We start from the raw sequence: 26565 nt of genomic DNA, 5'->3' as shown, positions 1-26565 counted from the left end.
CTCACCATGGGCTCTCGCTTCTGATCAAAGCTTTGGTCAGCCCAACAGTTGCTCATATAACTCAGATTAACTTGCAGTGGGGCTGCAGAGAGGAATCCAATCACTCACTGCTGAGATGCTCACTGTAAGGTCATTAAAACAAAGTTGCTTGTGAAAGAAATCAAGCCTTGCTCCAATTCAAAATACTTGGTAATCTGATGAGAAAAATATGTGTGTGATTTGTGTTTATGTCTGGAAGTTTTCCCTAGTGTGAAAGCCTTTAAAGGAAAACCAGTTCTTTCTTGCAATGTATGTTCTTTTATGTTATGCAGCCTAGACTGTGGATTGCAGTGATGTCAAAAATGTACATGAACTGATTGCATCCTGTCTGTGTCCTGCAAGAATGACTTTGAAAGTTAGATGTTTCATCTCTACAGTCATATCCTGATCAACAAACTCAGTCAATAAATAAATACATTTAGTGACAAACCTAGCTTTTTCTGTAAGCTGCAGTTAAACAGGAACTTGATTTGTTTTTTGTATTCACATCTATTCTATAATAATGAATTCAGCACCACAATAACCAAATACCCATTATAATTACAAGATCAGAGAAACCTTTGTGGTACTCATTTTCCTAAAAATGATTTAAAAAGACCCAGTCCTCCATTCTCATTCTTTTGAAGTCTTTGCTTTAAACCTAAGACTTAAATACAAAGGGCCAGAACTGTGGTTGAGAATGTGGGGTTTTTTTAAGAGGTGGATGGATTTTGCCCAAGAAAGAGGAAAACAAAATATAAAGTGTATAAATTTTTCAGCTTTTTTTTTTTCCAAATCTGAGTGCCATATATAAAATTCATATTTAAATATTGTGTTTCTGTGCAAGATGTGGTGCTTAAATGCCTCATACAAAATTTGTAGCATCAGGGTAATTTGGCACAAAATCTTAAAGGGTTTATGAACTACAGGTCTCAGAAGAAATATGTGAAATAGATATCCCAGACACACATCTTTCAAAGTTCAAGTGCAAGCTAATACTAATTCCGTTACTGTACAGTTACTGTGGCTATTAATACCTGCCTACTAACACAGCAGCTTATATCCATCATTCTCAAAACTCATTTCCAGAGATGAACCTGCTTCAGGCCCATCCCTGTTGGTCACTGACAGAAGACCAGGGTCCCAAGGGCTGTCTCAGGTCTCTGCCAGAGCAGTGCACCTCGACACCTCATATGCACCCAGCGCTGCCTGGGAAGGCTGCATGGCCGGTCCAGCAACGAGGCTGTGTTTACCTCTGGAAGCATCATAGCCTGGTTTTACTGCCTCAGGCTGTCAGCACTGTGATGCTGTTGGTGTCATCTAAGCAGCTTCTGCGGCCCATGGTCCAGCGGGAGGGTATGGGTTTGACCAAGAAAAGCTCTCCATACCAGATACAACAACACAGCCACCCTGGTCTACCATGGGAAGGTGTTAGTCAGCTCCAGCTCCTGCCTGGAGCCAGGGCAGTACTGAGACAGTTGTTTTGCTGGCATGTGGGAACAGCCTGGAGTTTTAGCCTGGAGATGAGGAAACTCAGAGGTGACCTTATCACCTTATCACTCTCTACAACTACCTGAAAGGAGACTCTAGTGAGGTCTCTTCTCCCAGGCAACTAGGACAAGAGGAAATGGCCTCAAGTTGTGCTGGGGGAGGTTCAGGTTGGACGTTAGGAGGAATCTTTTCACAGAAAGTGTGATTAAACATTGGAATGGGCTGCCCAGGGAGGTGGTGGAGTCACCGTCCCTGGAGGTGTTAAAGGAAAGACTGGACGTGGCACCTAGTGCCATGGTCTAGTTGACAGGCTGGTGTTCGGTCATAGGTTGGAGTCGATGACCTCAGAGGTCTTTTCCAACCTAAACTGATTCTGTGATTCTGTGAACAATGCGCTCGGTCGACGACCAACAACCTCGGGAGCAGGAAGGCCATTTCCAAGGATGTCACAGGGCGGGGAACGCGCGCCCCGAAGGCAGCGCAGGGCGGGTGGTCACCCGCTCTCAGCCCCGCCCCTCGGCCGCGCTCGGCCCCGCCCACCCATGCGCCGTGACGCCACGCGCCGTGGGCGGGGCGGAAGTGAGCGGGCGGCGGCGGCGGAAGTGGCGGCGCGCGTTGGGGGCTCAAGATGGTGAGTGCGGGCAGGGGCCGCGGGGTCGGGGGCTTGCGCTGGAGCGGAGTGGGTCGGACCGCTCTGCCCTCCCCTGCCTTGCCTCCCCCTCCCGCCCCTCCTTCCTCTCCCCTTTCGGTGTCCTTGATGGCGGCGGGACCGTGCTGAGTCATGGGGGCTCGGCGCGGCCATGGCGGGCTCCCTCATGGGCGCGAAGGGCGCGTGGCGGCTGTGGATAAAGCCCTTCTTCTGGGAGCGGGGCGGGACGAGGAGCCCCGGTGGTCTCCGGCCTCCCGCAGTCTGGGGGAGGGAGGTCATGGCTCGGCCCTCCGCGGTGGGCAGCGGTGGTGGGACCACTTAAGACAGGCTGGGCACTGGTGGGACTCTGCAGTATTGCTTTTGAGGAGTATTTAGTGATTTTTTTCTCCTTGCGTTTGACTTTAACTTTGATTTTCCCTTGTCACGTCCCCTAGGTACTGTATCTCTTTAATACTTTCACTTAACAACAGTCTCAGAAAGGTCTGGTCGGTGTTGAGTGTGCCAGTTGTAGATGCTTTATATACACGTAAACCAGATATTTTAGGGTTGTCTTACAGCTCTGATGTCAATGGAAGCTAATGCTTAGTAAAAAAGGCCTTAACTATAAGCATGATTTTTCTGTTTGATCTGACAGTGCTGCCGGAGGAAACTCCTGCACTGAACAGCTCATTACTGTCACCTTCCAGAATTTATTCTACATTGATGAATTGGTGCAGCAATTTGTGTGAACAATCCTAAAATCACTTCAGTAAAATCGTGTAGGTTAGCTTGAAATTAGTGGTCTGGGTTAATGTGGCTTTACTTAGTAAGTGTGTGGACTTCTGGTGTTCTCCTACAAATTGCTATTTTTCCTTTGTTCTTTCAGCTAACTGGCATACTGGATTGCCTAAGTACACCTTGTCCTCTTTATGACAGCCTCAAACCATGGCTAAAATCAATTAAATCTTACTTGACTATGTCAGTATTGCAGTACATGAAGGAATGCTCAGACATGTTCCTTTCTGTCCTGTCAGCTCTCAGGACCTGCCATCTTCCTTTCCATCCCTGCAGCCCGGGGTGGGAACGAACAAGGGGTAATTGCAGTGTCACCTGTTTCAACCAGATCAAAAATTTGTTATTGAGATCTTCAACTCTTACTAGACTCCCTGAAAAAATTCTAATTTAGTGTAGGGTTTGTGTTTTGGTGTTTTGAGGTTTTTTTGTTTTGTTTTGCTTTTTTTTTTTAAGAGACTCAAAAGACTAAGGCTTCCAGGACTACTTTAAGAAGTCTTTGAGCACTTTATTTCATTTGCCTGGCCTAATGACCCATACAAAAGGGGTCTGGTTGTGTTAAAGTAATCCTCACTTTTTTCTTGTTCCAGAATTCCAGAGGCACTGCTTCTCTGTTGAAGGATAGTATCCCACTTACTGAGTTTTCAGCTTCAGGGCCATTTGAAGGTCCCGATCTTCTGCGCAGAGGGTACGCTCTACTTTTATTTGTTGAATTGTGTCACAGACAATGATGAACTTCAGATATAGGAAGAAAGTATGTGTTAATGTTGGCTTTTTAAAAAAGTTTCTTGCAAGGTGTGTCACTAAAGCTATAGCCTAAAGTCCACATATTTAATCAAATTCTCTTTCAAGCATGGATTTTCTGTGAAATCTCATTTCAAGAAGTAGCTGCTTTTAGTATACATGGATGCAAGTCTGCCTTAGCACTGTGGGAGATGGTTTAGTTTCAGCATTGGTATGAAATGTAGAAGTAATATAGTCAAAGAGTGGGTTTGGTGTTTGCCATTTTATGTAAGTGCAAAACTATTTAGATTGGTTATTTGTGTCTTGGATAATGAATCTGAAATAAGCTCATGGAGTTTTAAATGCCAGTAATACAGCTGAGTGGTGGGGGAGATATGTACAATATTCCATTGTAAAAGCTTGGAGAGTTTAAAATAAGATATAGAGTAGCTTGGAGATAAGTAGATCCATTATGTTTTAATTTGTTAATATTTTTTCTATTTCTGGATGGAATCAAGGAAGAAACACTATCATTCTGTTTTGTCAAGCATAAAGGAACAAGAGTGCCTGAAATCAAAATTCTTTTTCTTCAGATAGTGCTCTAGTTATAGGTCTTATTTGCTGCTTCACTATTAAGCTTTTTTTTTTTTGTAGTTCAGGCTGTGCTAATTGCTAATTGTGTATCTCTGTGGGGTGGTGTTTGACATTAGTTTGGGAATGCAATTTAAAAAAGTATCCCAATTAATTTGCAGTTAATTTTTTTACTTTTTTTTTTTTTTTTTTTTAGTTTTACAAGTGTGAAAAGTGAATTGTTGCCCAGTCACCCACTGGAGTTGACAGAAAAGAATGTAAGTGTAACATCAAATGTAGCCATCTTCACTCTTGGCTAATTATGAAGTTTAAATTAAAAATGCAGTAACCTGGACTGCTTGTGCAGTAACAAGTAATGAATAGTCCTGTCTTTTAACAGAATAAAGATATTCAAAACAGTAACATATTTTTTATGCAAATAATGTTTTGAGCAAATTTATTTAATGTTAACCTCGTACTTATGACTCTCTCCAAGTATATAAACAGGCTTCCAGGTAGGGATTTGTGTGCTAAGGTTTAGTCATCTAAAAGTTATTGAGTTAGTTGTGTATGCAGTCTCTATAGGTAGGTGAGAGACCCACTGGCACCTCTGGAAGGCTGATCCTCCCATTTTATCTGTAGGTTTACTTTATCTTTACTGTATCTTTATTTTCAGACTTTCAGTCTCATGTATTTTTCAATAAATGACTTGGTCCCAATCTAGACATTTTACGCATACAGTCTGTCATAAGTGTGTGTGGTCTTGTCTGGCTTAGTCATCACTTGTGGACCGTTAGGAGTGGTTGTAGAAGCTAAAACCAGAGAACTTGACATCTGATTGAGCTGAATGTCCTCTCTAGTGCCTCTTTTGTCAGCAGAGAAGATATGATGTATCCAATCTATCAAAATATCGTGAACACAGATCTAGTGTTCCAAACTGCTGAGTTAAGCAGCATGACAAGGTCTGGCTGTAATGTCTAATATATTCTAATTTTAACCAGTGTTAGTGTTGCCTTGTGTTACAAGGATGATGTTATTGTGACTCCAATTTTGTGAGCTTATTTATAAATACTATAAATGTTTCAGAGCTATTTATCAGTTGATTTTTTTTTTAAACTTCTGTAACCTAGTTTTTAACTCTGTTCTTGCTATATAAAACCTACATAATTAAAAGATCACAGGCTAGAGAGACAAAAATGCATAGAAATAATTAAAACAGGCAATGTGATCCCCTAAGAAGTATGCAAATCTTCTAAATTGTTTCTCCCACATTTTGTTTGGTTAGTTTTTCTTTAATTTATCTAAGAATTATTTTCATGAATGGGAAAAGACTTACCTTAGCCTGAGATAGCCATGGTTGTTTTTACTGCCAGAAATGTTACAAAGGTTATTCAGGTAGCACTAGTAGAAACCCATAGTTCCTGCTATCCAGAGATCCTTACCCTTGTAAAATAAAAGAAATGGAAAAATAATGGGACCAGAATTATAAGTTTGGGCTGAGGAATATAATCAATATTTTCTGCTGATTTTTGAAAAGCACTCAATATATGCTGTTATGAAGAAAATGCTTGTTGTACCTTTTGGCTTGCATTTTCATGTTGGTTTTTGAGATCTCATATGTGGCTCAATGTTTTCTTCTAGTAGGCTTTTGTCATGGTGATTGAGTACAGGTTTCAGAATAAGAGATTTGTATTTTTTGGGTTATTCAAGCTTAAGCTTAACATTAAGTATAACTTACTTCTGTGAACTTCAGTATTCATGAGCTGGCACTTTTTCTTTAAAAGACCCTCTACTAAATAGATTTTCTTTGTCTGACTGATCAGTCTTAGAGCAGTTGGTAAAATTATGAGCTTTCATTTGCTTTTCAGAGTCATACACAGTATAAGTGGTGCTCCGTCTTCCTACTTGATCAGAAAAGAAGTATATCAAGTATTTTCAAGTAGTCTTTGATGGCTGACAATGACATCAATTGTGGATTTTAAGTTTGTGATCTTTAAACTGGACTTAGCTTCCTATTCATGCGGACAATATGGTAGTAAAGTAGTGCAAAACTATGCCACTTGGTGGTGTTACATGTCCTGATTATCAAAAATAACACGGTAAGATTGGTACTATTAACCTGGAATAAAATCCAGCAAAAAGCAATTTTAGTTTCATAAAACAAATCTTACTGCATCACTGTCTTTCCCATACATTTGAGATATGAGTGTAAAAATTTCACTGAATTTTTACATACAGATTTAGTAAACAGGTCACAAATCTCTTCTATGGCTGTACTTGAAAGTAACTTTTTCTAAAATAAAAATCAATGTTGTTTGTGACAGTTCCAGTTAAATCAAGATAAAACAAACTTTGCCACACTGAGAAATATTCAAGGAATCCATGCACCTTTAAAGCTGCAGATGGAATTCAGAGCAGTGAAACAGGTAAGCATTTTTATCCAAGGTAATAACTTAAACTACTTGAAAAATGCTTCTTTCGGAACATGCTTTCATAGAGACATCTTTCTTTGAGATACGTTATATTTCCAGAAGAAATTAATTCACTGGACTGCTTTTATTAAAACCAACTAACCAAACACTGCAATTAATAGTTTTCAGAAGAGTCAATATGCTAAAGCTTTTCAGCGTTATTGGTTATTTGGTGAAGTGGTAACTCTTCTAGCTTTTCTGTGCACTAGCTTCCTGTCAGCCTTCAGAGGAAAGCAGGAGGAACTGAGTAATAATTTCTAAAATTAATACTCTCTTCTGTGGAAGTGTATGGCCTTCATGGGAAGGAATCTCTGCACCTGTAAGGAAAAGAGACTTGGAGGTCTGAAGCAGACAGTGGTTTGGGAGGGGATACAGAGGTAATGTGAAACCTGAAACAGAGAATTTGCTATGTGCTTATTGTTCCACAGCCTTTGTTGTAAGATCAAGGGAGGTCTACAGGGAGTTAAGTTCAAAGGTTTTAAGTCTGAATTGAGAAGCTGAGTCTGTCTCCTTTTCCTTATTTTCTCCTAGGATGGAGAGTAGCTGGAGAGAGGCTGACTTTGTCCCTTAGGAAACACAGAAAGTTCATTGGTCTTAGGAAACTTTTTTTGCTTTTGGAAGGTTGTCAAGTTATTAAGAGTCAGTTTTCCAAGTGTATTAGAGCAATTTTGTACTCCCAGTGATCAGGTGCTACTGAACCACAGTGAGCTGCATTAAACTTGGCAGAAGTTACCAACTAGTCCCAATGATCCGAAAGTCAGGCGGGACATATGAAAACATCTCTGGATCTCAGCTGTGCTGTCTTGTGAGGAAAAGCCTTTTCCCTAGCTTAGGTTTGCACATTGTAGAGAATGAGGGAGGTGAGGATATCCTGCTAGTGTGTCTCCACAGATATTTTGGCGGATGGGTGGGGGAAATATGGTGATTAGAAGGCTTTCCACTTCCAGGTTCATGTTGGGTATACGAGTACTCTTGTGGTTTAATTTCACTTCAGGATATTTACTGGAATAGTGTATTTGCACTTCTGACAGTTGTACCAGTTGTGATTATGGAAATCTTGGACTTATTTTGTGTGTAGAGATATGATAACTTTATGGTTGAAAAGTATGTTCATAGCATAACTGAAGTATCTCTAGTAGCATTGAATGCAATTTTAAGTACAGATATGCAGAATACTTAGGTTCTAAATGCTGTGTGTGCCACTTAAAATTTTTTTTGTAATTCTGTGTATGGAGAGTACAGAAGACTGTTGAAAGTAACTGGGAGTGGACTTGAAGCTTAAGAATTGGTGGGGATCAGAGAAATAATTATGATTTAGATTAATTGCAAAGAGGATTATGTTTAAATGTGAAAATCAGTGTAGCTCTTTCACTTGTATTCCTGACTTGTGTCAGAGATGTAGTTTCCAAATTCTGCAGCTGTAAAACTCCAGCCCCAGGAGCTGCCGGCTCACGGGATTGGCTATGAGTTTTACTTTAATATATAGATACAGAGTTCTTTAATACCTCAAGATAGCATCAAGATAATAAGCCACGGGCTTGTTCCCAAGGGATTTCTTTATTAATTTAAAGGGGTAAATAAGGGGACTTGGTCAAAGTTCAAAAGGACACCACACAAGCTAGACAAAATGTTTTACACAATACTGACTCAGCATATACTATTAATCCACAGCACTTAAATCAAAATGCAGTAAATCAATTCCACAACACTTAAATCAAGATCCAATCCCTCTATCCTCCTAAGCATCAAGAAAGAAGCAAAGAAAGAAAAGCAGAGGGATCAAGAAGAGAGAAGGAGAAAGAGGGAGAGACAGATTATGTAGCTACCTCTGAAGCCTCGTAGAAGACCAGTTCTCGCATGTCCAATGGCAGGACCACGACACAAGGCAAACACATGCCCTTGGTTTTATCTGCTCTGATCCCTATGGCCAGCCCTTCCAGCTGGGGTCTCTGACCCACCAGCCACTCTGGGGATTTCAGGTCCCGGTAAGGGATGGTGTCCTCACTGTCCCTGCCAATCTGAGCTGGCCCAGGGGCTCCAGGATGTGTGGTGTTAGAGTTTTCCCGGGCTGTTTGTGACTGGCAGTTACTCCGAGGCTTCCCCATGTAGGCTCCAGGGGCTGCCATGAGGGATATGACACGATGCCACCCTTCCTCCCATGAAATTTGACCCATTGCTTCCCCCTCCACACACACACACACACACACACACACACACACACACACACACACTCACTCCACAAGTTCTGACCTAATAAATGATCTGGTGTCCAACAGCAGTATACATCAATTGCCCAATACTGACCGCAGGGTGTGGATGTGTTTGTTGCAGTGAGCCTCCCCAGCTTAATTTGAGAGGAGCTTTACAGAAGAGAAGGAAACTACGTCTTTTTTTTTTTAAAGCAAAGTATTTGCTCTAGTAGCTCTTTTTCACTGCAGTGAAAGCTAAAAATCTTTTGAAAGGCAGCTGTTTTCCAAAAGAGAGATAAACAACAGAAGATGGTGGTGTTTAGATAGGTTTTGCTGTCTATATGTGCCAGTAGTTCTCTTATTTCAGCATTGTTTTTAAAGCAAGTGACTGCCTCTTGATTTTCCTCAGTTGCTTCAGACTGAGAAGTCCAAATATGAACCCTTTCAATTTCAGACTTGCAGAAACTTGAACTTTTGCTTGAATTCTTCTTACAGGTCCAGCGTCTCCCATTTCTTCACAGTTCAAACATGGCATTGGATACTCTGAGGGGAAATGATGAATGCATTGGTTTTGAGGATATCCTTAATGGTAAATACATTCTGGTTTTAGTGTTATGGAAACATTTAAAGATAAAGTATGGGAGCTGTGAAGTTCTTTGCCTCTATGGAACAAGAAGATTAAACTTACAAAATACAAAGAACAGAATTAATTCCTAAAAGCAAAGAAGCACCGGGGAAGGAGAAATAAATGTGCTTCAGCTGCTAATTGTGTTAACTTTGAACTACTGTGTAAGCCAGTATTTTCTTGTAGGCTGGGTTTCTAAAGGAGTAGAAGATTATGCCCTTATGTTGTATGCCTGTTTCCTCAGAAACTTTTAACTACTTGTGCAGGTTTTGAGGAGCAGAGCTTACAAATATACAAATATACAAAGTTTTTGTAAGTTGTGTAATTAAAAAGAAAGAAAGGCTAGAGGGGAGATATGGAACTAATGAACCCGAGCCTTCCACAAATTAACTCAATAGGTTGCAGTTGTGTGGTTCTCTGCTGACTGTCAGTATGTATGAAAGAGAATAAACCTGGAAAAATGGGTTTTAAACAAATTATTTCTTTCTAACTGGTACTTAAGGACACGGAAGAAGGGAGAGAGTATTTTGACACGTGATCAGAGAATGAAAATAGTTGGGGACATATGAAACTGGAAATAATAAAGAATAAATAGGAATCTAGAGGCATGAAGTAAAATTCTGAGATGGATATACAGGGATCAAGGGAAGGAATTCCAGGCTACTGTGGTTCAATGGGGGAAGAGTACTGTCGAACATAATTTATAGGAAGTTGGTTATTTACCATTGCTCACAACAAGCTGTTCAATGCTTATAGAATGCTGACAAGTGGGTTACAAGTGTTTTTGGTAAGGCTCTACTTATCAGCTGAGACTGGATTAGGTGTTTTTGTCTCTGGAGGAATTAGAGGCATTAATATGTCTTATTTATGGAAGGAAAACACTCTGATACACCCATAAAGAAAGTGGTATTTCTTCTGAATTGCAGTCATAACCTGTCTTCTGGTCTTGATTTTTTTTTTTTTTTAATATGGAAATGAAGTTCATACTATCAGTATTGGTCTCTCGTGTTCTCTGTGCAGTCCTTGATAACCTTTGAGTACAGTGGCTAATGTTAACCATACTCTACAGAACGGAGGGAATATTTAAGGGTATAGAATTTCTGTGAAACTAGGCAGTTGGGTGGAGAAGAGAGACCTGAATATATCCCAGCTAACAGAAGGGAGGACTGTGAGCTCCTATTGCACAGAGAAGTTGTATTGGAAAGAGGTATAGGGCAACTATGGAGAAAAGCTTCAATCAGACCTGTTTTCTTAAACACAAAACTTGATCAGCCTTGAGATTCAGGCTACAGGAGTCTGTGCTTATGTAGAAATGTCTGGTTTTGCTTGAAGAATATATGTGTCTTTATGATGATATATATCTTTGTTATCTGATCAATGCTTTGGATAGAGACTTATGAGTTACAGAGCTGCATTGCGCAAAACTGTCAAAAATCAGTCAAGCAACTGTTGCACTAAACGTTATAATGAAAAAATGTTTTTATTCATAGTTATTGATGGTCTTTGAACGTTAGTAAAAGCCTCATGCTGTCAACTTTTCTTTTTCCAGATCCTTCACAGAGTGAGGTTATGGGAGAACCACACATGATGATGGAGTACAAGCTTGGTTTATTGTAACAAAATATACTCCACAAAAATGTTTTGTGTGTGTCTTTCTACTGCAGATCTAAATACACGATACTAAATTGACACTAACAGTGTTAAACAGTCCTACAGTTATCATTTGCCTTCCTTGATGAAAAGGCACATTAAATGTGTAAAGTCTATAAATTGTTCTGTGCTTGTCAATCAAGTAAATGTCCTGTACCTAAGTAGTTTAAATGTCTTTTCGTACACTGCTCAGGACAATAGCTTCTTAAATATGGAAATGCTATACATGTACACAAGAAATCCAAAAGTACCCATGCATTTGAAAACTGACTGCTGTAGGTTAATGCATTTAATGGCTGTTCTCATGGAAGAACTTAAGAGGGAAAGGAAGGTATTTTCCATTGAGTAACATTTTGTTCATGAAAATGTCCATACACTTTTTAAACTATTGAATAAAAGTTTGCTATAAATGCTCTTGCGTTCCAAAATATATTTAATCATTAATCAAGCATCTCTTACCCATGACACAAACATTGTTGTTCCTTTTTATTGCAATATCTTTAAAGACCGTTAACATCTGCACTGCCAATGTAATCCTGCTACATACGTTTTATCTCACTCTTGACACTCTTAACAGAGGGAGCTGTTAAGCCTTTGTGTAGAATTGGAAGTATTGCTGTAAGAACAGAGTTAAAAGTATTGATCTTTTCATAGGTGTCCCTGAGAGGATGTTCTGGTTTCTGAAAGTAGAAGCAAATTCCACTTGGAGTTTAAAGAGATGTTTTAAAATCTTATTTGTGAACATAGTCCAAAAGAGCACTCCTAGGTCTAGATATTTTAGTAATAAGAAAGAATGCAGTGCCTAATTATGAAAGTGCTTAATAAAGCTGCTGCAGTAAGAACATGAAGTGGTACAAATAAATTTTTTGTGTGTTTACAGAAATCAAGTCTTAATTAAGGGAGAATGAGAGATCAATACTTAAATACACCTTTTAAAGGAGCAGACCACTGAAAGGGTTTTTGTGTGCTGAAGTTTTATTTATTAAATTCAGGTTGTAACAATTATTTTTAATGTCATACACGTGCATATGTCATATATAAATCCTGCAAGGCAGCTAGTATGTGGCATATTAGAAAAAAAGTCTGCAGTTCAAAAAATGTTATCTTTTGGCATATGTGGGGATCTTGAAACAATATTTCTAAGACAGGAACTCTTTATTCGGCAAGTTTGAATGACTTAGTTAAATTTCTAAGTGCTCTTGGTGTTCTGTTGTAGATAATTTTAGCAGAAATGTTGCTATAAACCTCTTCACTATTGCAAATATCTCTTGTGCTTTTCAGTGGGCTTATAGCTGCTACAAATTCCCTATCTATGTGGGCCAAAGCTTCTAGCTTTTGTCCTGTAAAGTTTATAGTGCTTTTATGTGCAAAACATTGCAGCAAATTAGAAACATTAAGATGACAGTAGGAGACACTTTATTGGTGGTTTTATTTGGTTTTATATTTAAACTTGTTTCATTTAAGAAGTGAAGCTTCTAAAATTGTTTTTCACTTGAGACTTGCAGAGATTAGAGGCTTCTGCTTTGCAGTACAAGCAGTTTCGTTTGGAGTTTATTTTGCCTTAGGGAGGTTAAACATAGGACCAATGAATTGAACATGCAATTTTTTGTTGTCCATTGCTGTCCTGGTCCCTTTGTGGGCTGGTAAGACTGTATTGTTCAAGGCTTAGGCCAGAAAGTCTGAGGGCTTACCTTGCCAGGTCTGGGACAATTTATAGTGTGGGCATGGATTTTCCGGAGGATTTTAAGGTCTGCCTTCCTACCAGCACGGTTCCAGAAAACAGTGAACCAATAATTGTACAATTACTGGTATTTTACAGCTCCCTACTTCAGTGTATTGAGCTGGTTGGCCTTTCCTAGTGTTGGAAGATGGATGCTATTGCATCTGAGCAAAACTACATTAAGAGGAGTAATTACAGTGGAGTTTCTCATTAGTGCAGTGACGAACCAGATGCAGACTAGGAGGCTGCATGTAATTTCTAGGTGGTTTTGTTCAACAGTTAGTATACTTTGTAATAATCCTGGGTGAGATCAAGCCATGTTCAGAGGCAGGAAGGTGCATTGTTCATTATGTATGTAAGGAAGCTAATCTTAGGGGTTTAGCCAGGCTGGAAAGCAAGTAGTATATGTAAGAGGCCTGTACAAGAATTTATGCTGTTAATGAAAGTACTGGGAGTCAAACGGGACTGAGGCAAAGAGCTTTTGAGATAAAGAGGAAGGGTTATGCTCAGACAGTGCTGCAGGGGGTTGGGCTGGGGACTGGGCTTTCTGCCCCAGCCCATTCTCCCCATTTCATATAAGCCTCATTCTGTAAAGCAGATACTGCACATAGCAACCCAGAGAGGCGTGCCACGCCTTGGCAGTGGAGCTGGGACAGACTCTGACAGAGCACAGGGAGGAAAACACTTCCAGATCCACTGCTCTGGCAGGTGCAACAGGAGCCCCCACCCTGACTTCTTCCACATGGCATGCTGTCCCTGCTCTGCAGTTCCCTGCCTTCTCTTGGTACTGATGTTCTCAGCAGCATTTTTTCCTCTCCCCAGGCACAAGAGGGAGGTAAAAGCACATCTTCCTGCTCTGCTGTTTGTTTGTTATGATCACAAAAAATAGATGATACCATAGTGCTGCTTCTTCTGTTTACACAAACATTCTTCTACCAGTCATGCCATTGGCCATTTGTCAAAATTTTAAAAAGTGCAAGAACTACAAATGCAACAGAGTTAAAAAAACCAAACTTCATTATTAATTTATATCAAATTTGCATTATACACAAATAAAACAATTATTATAAACTGAGATTTTGATTTACTAATCTGAAGCATATTAGTACTTGGGTTCCTCAGCTTGCACCAGGCTGGGCAGTTTAACACAGTTCATATCCTTGGTGGTTTTACCTAAATTTACAGCCAGTTCTAAATGCTGCATCTACCAGAAATCCTTTGCATACAGCACGTACTTTGTACAGTAAAAGCAAACCATAACAAAGCCATTCCTGAAGCGTACGTGCTTGTTCTCAATTGGACCAACACACCACCACTATGGAGCTGGTTTGCTTTGTTGCTGCCTTCTCAGTGCTACCGGAGGTGTGCACCAAAGAAGAGGAAGTGAAGGCACACGCCCCTTCTTCATTTGCCTTTTTTTTCCCCAGCAGTTTTCTGTGAAATAGTTAATTTCATAAAGCCTTACATAACTGCATAATGAAGAGGGGAGGAAGACAATGTAATCTTTGTGCTGAAATCCTTTACATCAGTGTTTTCTTAATCTCTCTACAAGTACTCATTATGTTCTGGACCCACTTGTAGAACTCGGCCCACAAGTTGGCAGCAACTTGGGCACTTCAAAGGAGGAGAGTTAAGCAGTTTTATTTTCTGGCTCGTTTCTAAACTACCGAGGAAAAGCTAATGATCTTTAATTGCTAACATCAGCCTCCGTAGTTCAGGACAGAAGTGTAAGAGCTAGCTATAGCTGTTAGCTGTGTAAAATACTTGTTCCCCCTGCCCTGGATAAACAGTACTGTTTTCACCTGTGATGAGCAGGCAGTGGTCTCCTGAATAGTGTAAGCTCTCCTTTACCTTATTTGAACCCTCTTTCAAACCTCAGTGAACACAATATATAACTTGTAAATGATGCAATTGTTAATTGTGAAGGATCTACAATAGTATCATCATGATGCGGTGCTACTATTTCTTGGTGGAGTACCACTGAAAAGTTCTGCAGGAGTTCTCTGTGCATGTGATGGGTATCAGTGGCTGTAAGCAGGTCATCAGTTATACAGCACATGCTATGTCTGTGCATTTTTATCCTATGCTGTGTGCGAGTTCCCACATCATAGTTGCTTTCCTAGAGGTTTCCTTCTCTAAATGTCAGCCACTTTCCATGATTTTGACTTCTCTGTCTAATCTGTTTTGGGGGACAAGTCACACACAGCTTTCAGAGATCAGAACAGTATTGGCTGTGAAACTCTTAAAAAAAATCAACATATGGGAGTGGTCTCTAACATGATGTTATATTTTCAGTTCCACTGTGCACTCCAGAAGCTAGTACTCAGAATAATTTCTGCTTAAAGATCTCAAGGGAAAAGGTGAGGAGTCAAAGCTGAAACTGATTCCTAGGTTTGGCAGTCTCACCAGTTTGCACTGTGACCTTGGGCATGTCACTTGTCCTCTCTGTTAATTTCTCTCCCTGTGCAAGAGGGAAGAGAGTATCTACTATGGAAGGATGTTCTTAATAGCATTTGTAAAGTGCTCTGAAGATGAGAAATGCTCTTCAAGTGCTCATATAATTATGCTGTATTTGTTGCAAGATGATTAGATTCATGATTCAAATTTGGTCACCTCGTTTCAGGGTTATGAAGAAAATAAAGATCCACTGATAAAAAATGCTATTACAGCCTTTCACTAAAAGAAACATTTAAACCAAGTACCAACTTAACTAGAAAATAAGAAATATCTCTGGGACAAAAAATAGAGATGTCTGTACACAGTCCCTAATATATGGAAAATTATAAGTGTGCAATATGGCCTCTGCAAAATGTAGGCACAGGCTGAACTTCACACTCTGCAAGCTGGAAATTTCCTGAAAGTTCTGTGTAAAAATCCATTTTAAGAACTAAATCACAGGCAAGGTCCACACATCATACATTATACTTACACAAACACTCTCTGCTAGCTGCAGAGCAGTAAGTCTGCTTAAAGCAGATGTTAAATACTGCCTCCAGGTTGGTTGCTTTCTGAAAAAAATACCTTTTTAGTAATTTTAGAAAGGTTTGGGGGCTTCATCATTAAGACAGGACTTTAAAGATGTACACAGTGGACCACATCCTCATCTGGCACAAGCTCCAATGGCTTCAGCAGAATTGCCAGCACCCTCTGAGTTAATAACTTATCTCTGTCACCCCATTTAGAATGATACAAGATGTATCACAATCCATACCTGACATTCTCAAACTTGAGAAAGGGTAAGTGGAAGGAGTATCACCCTACCTAATTTTTTTCTTCATGCTGAAAGCAGCATTACAATCTCAACTGCCTGCCTATTTGCATAGTTAAGAGCTAGCTTTAGTCAAGTGCTGAAGGACTGGGTATAGAGTGCTACCAATTTAGTGCTTATTGCTGCAGGGCCACTTGGAGATTGTGTTGTGTTATCTCTATGGTCTCTGTATGACATAATGGTCTCTGCCACTGCATGTGAGATTAGAAATCCCAGATATGTGGATCCTTTGTTCAACTATCAGCACTCTCTATGCTGGATACTTCTTCAGGTACTAGCAGAGCCAAGTCCTCCCCATTCCAGCTTGTGCACAGAAGCCAGCTGTAAGACAAAGATAAGACAGATATCTTTAGTTGAGATAGTTACTTACAGCATTCTGATTCAGCACCAACAAGCAAACTACTGGATAGCTCTGTACAGCCATCTTCTGTGGCACAAAGCTCTTGATGTATCTTAGTAAACAAAAGCAATGACACAACTTGTACTCATTACAGAAGTCAGACAATATCATTACTCTGTCTTTGACCAAAGTACTCAACTACCATGTCCATTACAGACTGGAACAACTACCCTTTTTGCTCTCAAACAGCAACATTTCATGACACTCTTAAAGGTTCAGAGAAAGGTTATATAAAGAGTCCTGAAACACTATAATGATAGAAGATAAAAATAACTTCCAAAAATCTATGGTGATGATGGACTACAGTCCTGATGGCAAGATGGACTGATTGATGGTAAATATCTGTAGTGAAGCAGGTACAGACTTGAAATTATGTGAAATGTTCTAAAGCTACAGCATTATCACTGCCTATTTAGATCTTAAAGTGCAGCTGATGTAGAGATAAAAGGTGACTGAGGTGAAGTCTAAGTCTTAGGAAAAACTATACAAGTCTCTAGCAAGTGTGCCACCCTCTTAAGGAATATACCTTTCCCCCCTCCCCCTGAATATAAATCTATCTAATGAAAAATTATCCTTCTGTCACTTAGAGTTTTGTTTAGCATCCTAAAAAGAAGAAATTTATATTGGAAATAACATAAAGTGACCTTTGCTTTTATGAGTACTCATGAATAATGGTATTTCACTGTCAGTATTACTAGGTGGTCACCAGATACGATTAGATACAACTGCTATAGAGGTCTATTTTTGTAACACGTCTACAGGTTTATTCTTTTGGGCCTTAAACTCTTTTACAGATTTTTAATGGCACTGGGTCACAAGGTATGACCAAAGACCAGGACAGAGAGCTTTCCATTAAATTCACGGCGTGATTGGTCATGTTTGTAACCCTAATTAGCATCTAGAAGAGCTCAGATTGCAAAATTAAGCTCATGCATTTCAAGAAATCTGTTACTCTTGTTCTTTGTGAAAGGCTTTCCTGTAAAAAAGACCATGTAAAGGTCTCAAACCAAGGGAAGGCACGCACATGTGGGCAAGACTATGGTGTGTCCCACAAGCGGTACATTCACAGTAGACTTCACTTTGGGGGAAGTTCACAGCATAAGGCCGAGGGAATGTAGCTGGATCAGAGAAAAAGAGTGAAACTGGAGCTTCTACAGCACACCAGAAAATAGTAAAGCCTGAGAATTACCACACTAAACCATTCAGCTTCAACTCACGTCAGAACAGAAATTACTGGCAAAAGCAGTGAGAAGCACCCTCCTGATCTGTACTTACCACAGGACAGTCAGTGGAATTAGACAAAGACCTGCCGATAGGAGGAAGCTAAAGCCTGAAAACCATGCAACAGTGGTTGCATACAGAATATTAAAAACTGAAATTGAAACACTGCCGGTCACAACTTCTAAACAGGCAATACAAGCAAACACAGCACCTGCCAAAAATAAATGGGTGAATTACAAACAAAACAAAATAAAACCTCTTCAAAATACTAACATTTTTAAACATGTTTTGAAAGATCTATCGACAGTATTTTTGCAAGTATACATGTAAAAAGCATCAGAGTATCATATTTTGCTATGGAAATGTCTTCTGTGGAAACTCCTACAAAATGCTTGTTCTTTTTAATGAAAAAAGCAAAATAAAACATTTTGCTGATGGAAACTTTTTCTTTGCTACTATTCTGTCACCATTACTACTTTCTTGAATCTGCTTATCACATGAAATTCAACCTGTTCATCCTCATTAACTATGTTCTACACACTTCCATCCTTTATCCCTTCCAATTTTCTTCTTTATTCTCACTCTTCCCTTTATTGTTTCTTCCTTCTCTAATCTTCACTCCTGTATGCCAAGAAGACTGACCCAATGAAGACTGCTAGTTCAGCATCTAACCATGTCCCTCTCATCTCTGAAAAGAAAGAAAGAACATTTTTTGGACTGAACCACCCTTTGGGGTGGCAGTCTATCCCATCAATGTCTTGTTGAACGCATTTTCCCAAGCTGTATTCATAATCACAGGACCACAAACAAGATCACTGTACGTAAGCAGAAAAGGATGACGAGGCAACCTGATTCCTGCATCAAACTACTCAAGTACCCAAAGCCCTGAAGAATGCCAAGAAACTGCAAAACCAGAGGTCTATGTTAGCACAGCTAGTACAAAGAGAGCTTTGGTTTAGTATACAAAGATTAGTCTTCTAAAAAATAAAACCAAACGACTTGGGAGAATGTTTCTAGAAAGCATATGTTTCCCAAAATCTAGAAAATATATGCTCCCCAAAAGCAAAATATGGGATACTAGAACCACATTTTGAGGCCTGATATGCGTTTTTTCCTGTGTTCCATAATGACAGGACTTTGAGAAGTAATGTGTTACATTTTTTGGGACATGTTTAAGAAGCCACAGGCACCCATGAAGATGGGTTCCTCCATAGCTGAAGATCCAAGTCTAATTGTTTTCAAGTGCTTTGAAGGTTGACCACCTACTGCTTATCTTTCTAAATTTGTGTGACGTTGACTAAATAACAAAATATATCTTTCTCTGCATGTCAAAATCTTGTGAATGTAGAAGCCCTTGTGAAATCACATTTGTACAAATCTTGATTATTCTTCTGCTTCAAGTTCCCCATGGTCTTTATTTTAAGAACAGTGTCTCCTTTGAGGGTGGAAACTTACAGTGGTTTTTAACACAATGTTGTTTATATTGAATTCAGAATCAAAAGCCATTAATATCAAGACAAAGGGTCATATTATATGGAACTTGAAAGAAATGCAGGCTTACAATACCAATACAGATCTGTTAGTTTAAAGGTAATCTTGGTGCATCTCTGTTCTGAAACACCATATTGTTTTAATGTTTAAAACCAAATGCTACTCACCCTGTTCACCAGTGAGAACCACTTTTGACAGCATGGATCGGAGAACAGGAATAGGCATAACGCAGAACAAAGATGGCACTCTCACTGTAAAGCAGTCATGAGATATTGAAGTAATTAAAATCCAGGATTTTACAAATACATTGCAAATGAATTAGTCATGCACTTTTGAGTGCTTAGTCCCTCAGATAATGAAAGGCAACAGGAAAGAACTAGAAGTGCACTGAGACACAATTATCCATGCACAGAGAAATTAATAAATCAAATATATTTGTATGGCACTGAAACCAAATCATAAGCAATTCATTCTGTTCTCTCCACACACTTCATCTTTTAATCAAATCAGTCTGATCAACCATGTATGTTTTACCTCTCTATGACCCTTTCAAGATAGTACGTCCAATATTCAACAACAAAAGTCATTACAGATAATACAGCAGTATTGTCATATATATTGTTGACCATGAAAAAACTGATTCTGAACTTACCTAAAAACATGAGCAGGGTAGTTTTGGCAAAGGCAGCCATGATCATTCCTCCAATGTAAGAAAATATCCCAATAAAGACAATATAAATGTCTTTGAGACATTTAGAAAATAAGTAAACTCCTAAAAAACTGGTCAGAGAGACAGAAGTGAATGCAGCTGCTCCATATCCAATGTATACTTCATTCCAGCAGAGTGGCTCATCCAGTTCATACAGAGTAAAAAGTGAACTCCCACCAAGCATAGTAAACATATAAGTCATAAATGCAAAAAGTAACACAATTATTAAAATTCTCTTTTTATAAGGGGCAGTTTTAAAAAGCATGTACACTCCAGAAAATGTCTCCCTAAGAAGTTCTTTATAGGATACTGGTGCCTCGTGCTGGAATTCAGATACACCTATGGTATCTTCCAGAAAAAATATAATATAGATGATATTAATGACATGAAGCAGAGATGCTGTCACAAATGTCCATGTAAAGCCTATTCCTCTTAGAAAGTAGCCAGATGAGAGTCCTGCCAATCCTGATACAATTCCAAAAATCAAATCCACTACAGCTATTCGTGTTGTTTTCTGGTTCTCATCATGACAACCATCTGCTATAAAAGCAAAGCCTCCTCCAAGGAAAGTTGCTATACTCCCAAACAGTCCAGTAACAAATGCAACTGCAAATAGGACAGAGAGTGACAAGGAAAAATATGATATTGCAGTGAGGCTAATACCAGCAATCAATGCTCCCATTGATGGTAAAACTAAAGACCTTTTGTGTCCCTGGCGATCCCCATTAGCTACAATGACAAAGGCAACTATAAGGCTGGGAATTGCCCCAGTTAAGTCCAACTGCATATTAAAAACAGAGGCTTTTTCTTGAACTTCCTGCAAAGAGAGAATAAAAATAATTGTAAATACTGTAATACATTGGGGGGGGAATCTGTAACAATATTATTTACATAATTATTAGGTGCAATATGATGAATAGCACAGTATGTGTTTATAGATTATAAATTGTACTATTATTAAACCAAATACAATGTAATTTTATAAGATTATATGACATATTATGGTATAATAAAATATAGCACATTACTATATAAGAATGCATTATATTACAGTAATCACTAATACAAAGGAATTGCATATTCAGACTCCTGCTTTTGTAATTTCATCTTCAATATTCCTCAAATATCCCTTGTTACATTTTAAACCAGAAATTAGTTCTTAAGACACAGTCTTACTAGTACTGTTAACAGAGAAGTTTCAACGGAGACGAGAGAATAATTCTTTTCAATATGCATTTACAAGAGCTGGTACTCCTTCAATACAGGGTATGGCAAAAGGACACTGGGCTATTTTAATACTAATCAGAAACAAGTAGTAAACCAGTCTTTAATTGAGGAACACACCTCATGCTCCCTATTCACATTTTCCCTCACAAATAATTCTACTGAGGGGTCATGAGAAACTAGTCATGGAGTAGAGCAAATTATGCAAGTAAACAGATCAGGATTTGCTCCGACATCCCAGTGTACCATGTTACTACTACTACTACTACTAACAATAATAACAACTACAAATGTGAAATACAGCATTAAATATTATACTGACTCACAGATATGTGAATTAACTAATTTTGCAAACACTGTAAAGCTCTGGGTTCAGAAACTGTCCAAGTCAGTGATGTCTCTATACATATGCTACAGCAGGTGTCACATGAACAGCAGCTAACACTGTAACAATAAACTGTAAACACCCATTATGGGGAAAATTTCATAATTCTTTTTAAGAGAAGTATAAAAATCAAATGTAGCTGAAAAACAACCATTTAACAGAACATGAATGGCTGCAGAAAAAAAACAACTAAAGGAAGGTTAATAAAAAAAAGAGATCTTGTTATGAATGCAGCTGCTAAAGGATACTCAGCAAGCTAATTGAGATCTTGATTTTAATGCATAGATGTAGACTTGACAGACAGCAGCCACAACAGCCCTTTCAAAGAAAACCATCTCATCAGACAGAAGAGCAGCGGGAGAAAAGGAATTAACTTTATTTGCACAAACCCTTTATACTCTCTAAGTTAAACTTTAGGTGCAGAGAATAAAGTCACACTGAAAGTTTCCATGAGTTTTCTGAGGCATAACACTGACTTGGGCAGGGGCTGCACTCTTAAATCAGTAGCAGGTACACCTGTTTAAGTTGGCTTACACCATTCTCAGCCTGTATTGATCTATATTCCACGTATTCGTCCGTAGCTAACATAATCCTGACTGAGTAGCATCCATAAAATTGAAAAAACCTAGAACTTACAGGTATGTATTCTGGGCAATTTTAAAAGCTGCTGAATGCTTTATAAATTCATGTTTATATTTACAGGCAAAGACAATGACTTTCTAGTTCAGTCTCTTCCTTTGTTTACAAGATATCAGGTTTTACTGCAAGAGGAAAATTCAACTGATCCTGAGGTCCTCAAGGAAAGCCTTCAAGATTCCCAGCACTACAAAGTCTTTTACTCTCTTCCCTTATGGTGTCTGACTGCCATAGGATTCACGGTGTCCTACTGTCCAGCACTGTTATCACTCTGGAAGGGTCAAAACCATGAAGATTGAACAAACTGAGATAGAAAATGTTAATAACTCCTCCACTGCTGACAAAGAGAACTCTATGTAGTTGCAAACATCATTTCTTTACTAGAACCATCATGTTCAAAGACATGAGCATCAAACAAATGATACTGCCTTAAAAATAAAATTAAATATTATTATATATCATCTCAACCCACATTAAGCATATAATACAAATATTATTGCTAAACCATACTGAAGGAATAAACCAGCAAATATTAGCGGGTCTTTCTTTTGGAAGAAGTTGTGCAACATAAAGAATATGGTTACACATCCAGATACCACAAATGACCATAAACTTGCTGACATAAAAGACTTTATGTCTTCTAACAAGACGACTAAGAGACAGAAGTACAGGAAAACTCCATGTAGAGTGAAAGGCATGCAACTATCTACCTTATGGTTTTATAAAGCCAATAAAAACAAATACAGAAAACGACAGGTCAAACCCTCAGCTGCTTTAAAATCATGTAACTCCAATAATCAATACAACTACATACATTTGAAGAGAAAGGTCTAGTTTTTTAATCTGCAAATTCATTCTACTATGAAAAATTACTCACAACTGACAGAAATAGATCTTAAAATCACTGATTTCAAAATTAAAAGAATGAAAATGAGGAAGCAATAATTTACATAAAGATTAAATTAAGAGAGAAGCACGGTGCCTGAGATTGAACAATGTACAGGACATGAAAAACTGACAGACTCATAAAGAAATATTACTTAGTAACAAAGGAATGGATTGGATAATAAGTAAATGGGATGATAATCACATTTAATGATTAATAATATAGCTCTTTCTGAGATAATAAAAAAGTATTATCCAAGCCAGTGATCAAAATGCTTCAGCTTGTACTCAAATTACCTTTGAACTCACTTTATTATGAAATGACTAATTTTCTTCAAATTGTAAGAAATAATTAATCTAGCTGCTGCAAAGACTATACATTTTGAATTATATTCTACCTTTTTGCAGGCTACAAGTGATTTTTGTCTTCAAATTTTGTTTACATTTTTCTTTGAAAAAAGTGAGATTAGTATAAAGTTTCTTCATTCTCAGAATATAAGGACTTGCACTAAATTAACTATTAAGGAAGATGTGCTTGTAAAAGTTAATCTCAAACTGAGCCTCTTGGGAACACTCCTAAGAGCAACATCTATAAACATATGTCAATTAGGATGGTCTTGCAAAATCCAGAACACCTACTTCACACTTCCTCGGGAAAGGGCTTGGATTTAAGTTAGTGGGTCTACTCTCTGGCCCATACACAGGATTATTACTCAGCACAGAGACCAGTTTCCACTTAAATTAATGAGTGTTTTGAGCATTTAAATTCTTACGCTATGGTAACAAGTGTGGTAGAAAAATGTAGGCAAGATACCCAGACAAGAGTGTAATTGTTCAAAAGCTCATGCCCTACTGGCAATCACTGAAATGGAGCAAATGGAAATTCTGCAGGAAACGGAAACTAAGAAGTTCTGTTGGCCATTACTCAACTGCTGTCTCAAATATCAAGTTAATTATACTTTGTAACCAAAAGACCTGTAATGTGTGAATTCACCACCACCTCAATCAGAGATGGTATTTAAACTTCAGCTGAAAATAAGACTTTGCCTTAGTGTTTTGCAAAAAGAAATATGAAGACTTAAATCCAGAACCATAGGCGATGGCAATTGAAAGTCAGGTTGAATTTGGGGGGGGGTTGCAAAATGCAAAAATGTTTGTGAAGTGTAGGTTTCTTGATGGGCTCTGCAATTAGAACTGTATATACAACTTATGGTTTCCTTAGAGCTGCTTGTTCTGTATGAGAAAATGCCCAGACATAGCACCAAATGGGGAGCTAATACTAAATAAAATACAAGAATTACTCAGATAATAATTGGTTATTATCTCCATGGGTCAGCCCAGAAGTCATGCTGGACTACAATTCTATTAACCCTTTTACTTTCACATTCTTTCTACTAAGACCAGCTTCTGTCACATGACAAAGAACCTACACCACACTAAAAATCCTGAATTATTTCTTTGATCACCTTCAAAGAAAACACGTACCATTAAAAATCTTCTTTTATATATGACAAATGAGGCAGATAAGCTCAGGTGCTCAGTCTTGCATATACGCAGCACATCAGAAATTCAAATATGGGATGTGAGCAAAAACTTTCAAGTGCCACCTTTTCAGCAGCATAAGGGAATGCCAGCTGACTGTTTCCGTAACTCCACCTTCTGTGTAATTAATATTCCAAGTCATCTACTTTTCTGACCTTACAGTGGTTTAATCCTCCACTTAATCCAACCCAACTGCCAGTTGTTGTTGACAAGGATGGTTCTGTTGTATCTCTTCTGGAAATATGTTCCCTCTGCTATTCCCGTGTTAGGTACAGCAATCATGTGGCCACAGAGTATCAGAGCAATGTACTGCTTAACACTCAAAAAGCAACCACTTCAAACCAAGAGATGAGCTTTCTGTTGAATCAGTGCCCCACTCAAATCCAAACCATAACCTGTAACTGCAGAATTGCAAGATACAATAATACATGGTGGGAGAAGGGAAAGGAAAATGGAGTATGACCATCTCTCCTGCTGGCAGCTCAGCTCATAGTTAGCAGAACAGAAGCATTAAAACTGCACTGGAAGAGGTATTAACCAACAATTCACTATCTAGCATGCTGAATTATGAAAATATGCTAAAAATGAAATTGACCGTGAGATGCTGCTATCTTGAAGTCTTTGTATTTCAACAAGGCAGATTAGTACTCTGAATGGTAAACCATCAATTATATTTGATTGTTCAAAGATCAGCTAATTTTTTTTTCATATTTTAAAAACACAACCCTTTTAATTTTCACCTCCCCTGTTCCTCATTCTTATAATTCCTCTGAAATAAATGCATTCTAAACTAGATCTTACTCCTCAATATTACAGGACATTTTTTAAACTTCACATGGTTACAAAGAACATTAGGAGCCCCAAAGGCAACTGATGGCTCACAAACACATGCATGAGTTGCTACAAGGAGCCTCCAGTTGTACCCACTGTAATGTCAGCGCAATGACAATTCGGGCCAAATCCTCTCAGATGATTTTCAACTCCTGCTACAATACGAATTTATCTCAGCATCTTCTTGGAGACAAATCTTTGTCTTTTAAAGCACTACCACTACCTACAGTGAAACACACGAGCAATGAGACAGTAAAGTGAGAGCAGGTTGCAAAGCTACAGCTTTTCTGTCTATAAAAGGTTAAGTAAGGTTATAAAACAGGAGATTACGCGGAGGCAGCACCTCCTGGCTGCAAGTTTATTTACAATTGTTACTTCTTCCCCCGTCTTACCTTCTGTTTAATATAAGTCGGGCTGCTCTTATTCTGCTCGCAGTGACTGACATTGCTATCGCTCACGAAAGTGGAGTTGTACTCCTGCTCCCACAGCCGCCGGTAGATAAACTGCTGCACCAGCGGGGTCGTCAGGGAAGTCGCAAAAAGGTATATGAAAATGACGGGCTCCACGCACAAAACCTTCCTCATTTCTGGGTGTGGGGTTCAAACCCTGTGTCAGAAAAGAAACCGCAAACCCTCAGGAGGTGAAAGGGAAACACACGTCCGAGCAGCCGCCGGCACGCTGGCAGCGCCTACCTTACACGGGACACTCCCTCCAGCAGCCCCCGTCCCTCAGCGCACCGGCTGTGCCCCCGCACCGGCTGTGCCCCCTCACGGCTGTGCCCCCGCACGGTGTCCCCGCCGGCCGCCCGCCCTCCCCCGCCCCGCAGCGCCGGCGGTGCGTGACAGCGGGAGGCGGGACGCGGAGGGCGGCCGCGTCCCTCAGCGGGGGAGTGTCCCCCGCCGGCCGGTGGCCGTCCCCCGGCCGCGGCCGCCCAGAGGACGACGCCAGCGCCGCCATCTCGGCCCGCTGTGGCTCGGCCGGCGGGCGGGGCGCCGTGGCAGGCGGGGCCGCGGCCGAGCGGAGGAGCAGCGTCCGTGTGCTGAGTGTGTCACCCTGCGCGCTGTTTGTCCCCGTGCCGGGGACATGCGGGGTTGCT

The 26565-nt window shown here is 39.4% G+C and overlaps 2 protein-coding genes across 6 annotated transcripts; one reads left to right on the top strand and one right to left on the bottom strand.

Moving 5' to 3' along the window:
• Nucleotides 1-2083: 2083 nt before the first annotated feature.
• On the top strand, nucleotides 2084-12005 carry POMP (proteasome maturation protein). Its single transcript, XM_027651755.1, has 6 exons — nucleotides 2084-2140; nucleotides 3520-3617; nucleotides 4440-4500; nucleotides 6547-6648; nucleotides 9378-9471; nucleotides 11057-12005. The coding sequence occupies exons 1-6, from the start codon at nucleotides 2138-2140 to the stop codon at nucleotides 11122-11124; spliced, it is 426 nt and encodes a 141-aa protein (XP_027507556.1). The 5' UTR covers nucleotides 2084-2137; the 3' UTR covers nucleotides 11125-12005.
• A 13-nt stretch (nucleotides 12006-12018) lies between these two features.
• Nucleotides 12019-26279, bottom strand: SLC46A3 (solute carrier family 46 member 3). Of its 5 annotated transcripts, none has more exons than XM_027651701.1 (6): nucleotides 26162-26279; nucleotides 25862-26075; nucleotides 19910-20783; nucleotides 19425-19508; nucleotides 17821-17977; nucleotides 12019-16466 (listed from the first exon to the last, which is right to left on the bottom strand). In XM_027651701.1, the coding sequence occupies exons 2-6, from the start codon at nucleotides 26051-26053 to the stop codon at nucleotides 16379-16381; spliced, it is 1395 nt and encodes a 464-aa protein (XP_027507502.1). In that variant the 5' UTR covers nucleotides 26054-26075; nucleotides 26162-26279; the 3' UTR covers nucleotides 12019-16378. The 5 variants fall into 5 exon arrangements, with proteins under 5 accessions (XP_027507502.1, XP_027507511.1, XP_027507521.1 ...); XM_027651710.1 differs by having other exon boundaries at nucleotides 26167-26270; XM_027651720.1 differs by having other exon boundaries at nucleotides 25862-26055; nucleotides 26167-26255.
• Between the last annotated feature and the right edge of the window lie 286 nt (nucleotides 26280-26565).

The sequence above is a fragment of the Corapipo altera genome, unplaced genomic scaffold (genome assembly GCF_003945725.1).
Source record: "Corapipo altera isolate COAL_440 unplaced genomic scaffold, ASM394572v1 0, whole genome shotgun sequence".
Lineage (NCBI taxonomy): Eukaryota > Metazoa > Chordata > Aves > Passeriformes > Pipridae > Corapipo > Corapipo altera.
The sequence above is the reverse complement of the archived record's forward strand: the minus strand, read 5'-3'. Positions and strand labels throughout refer to the sequence as shown.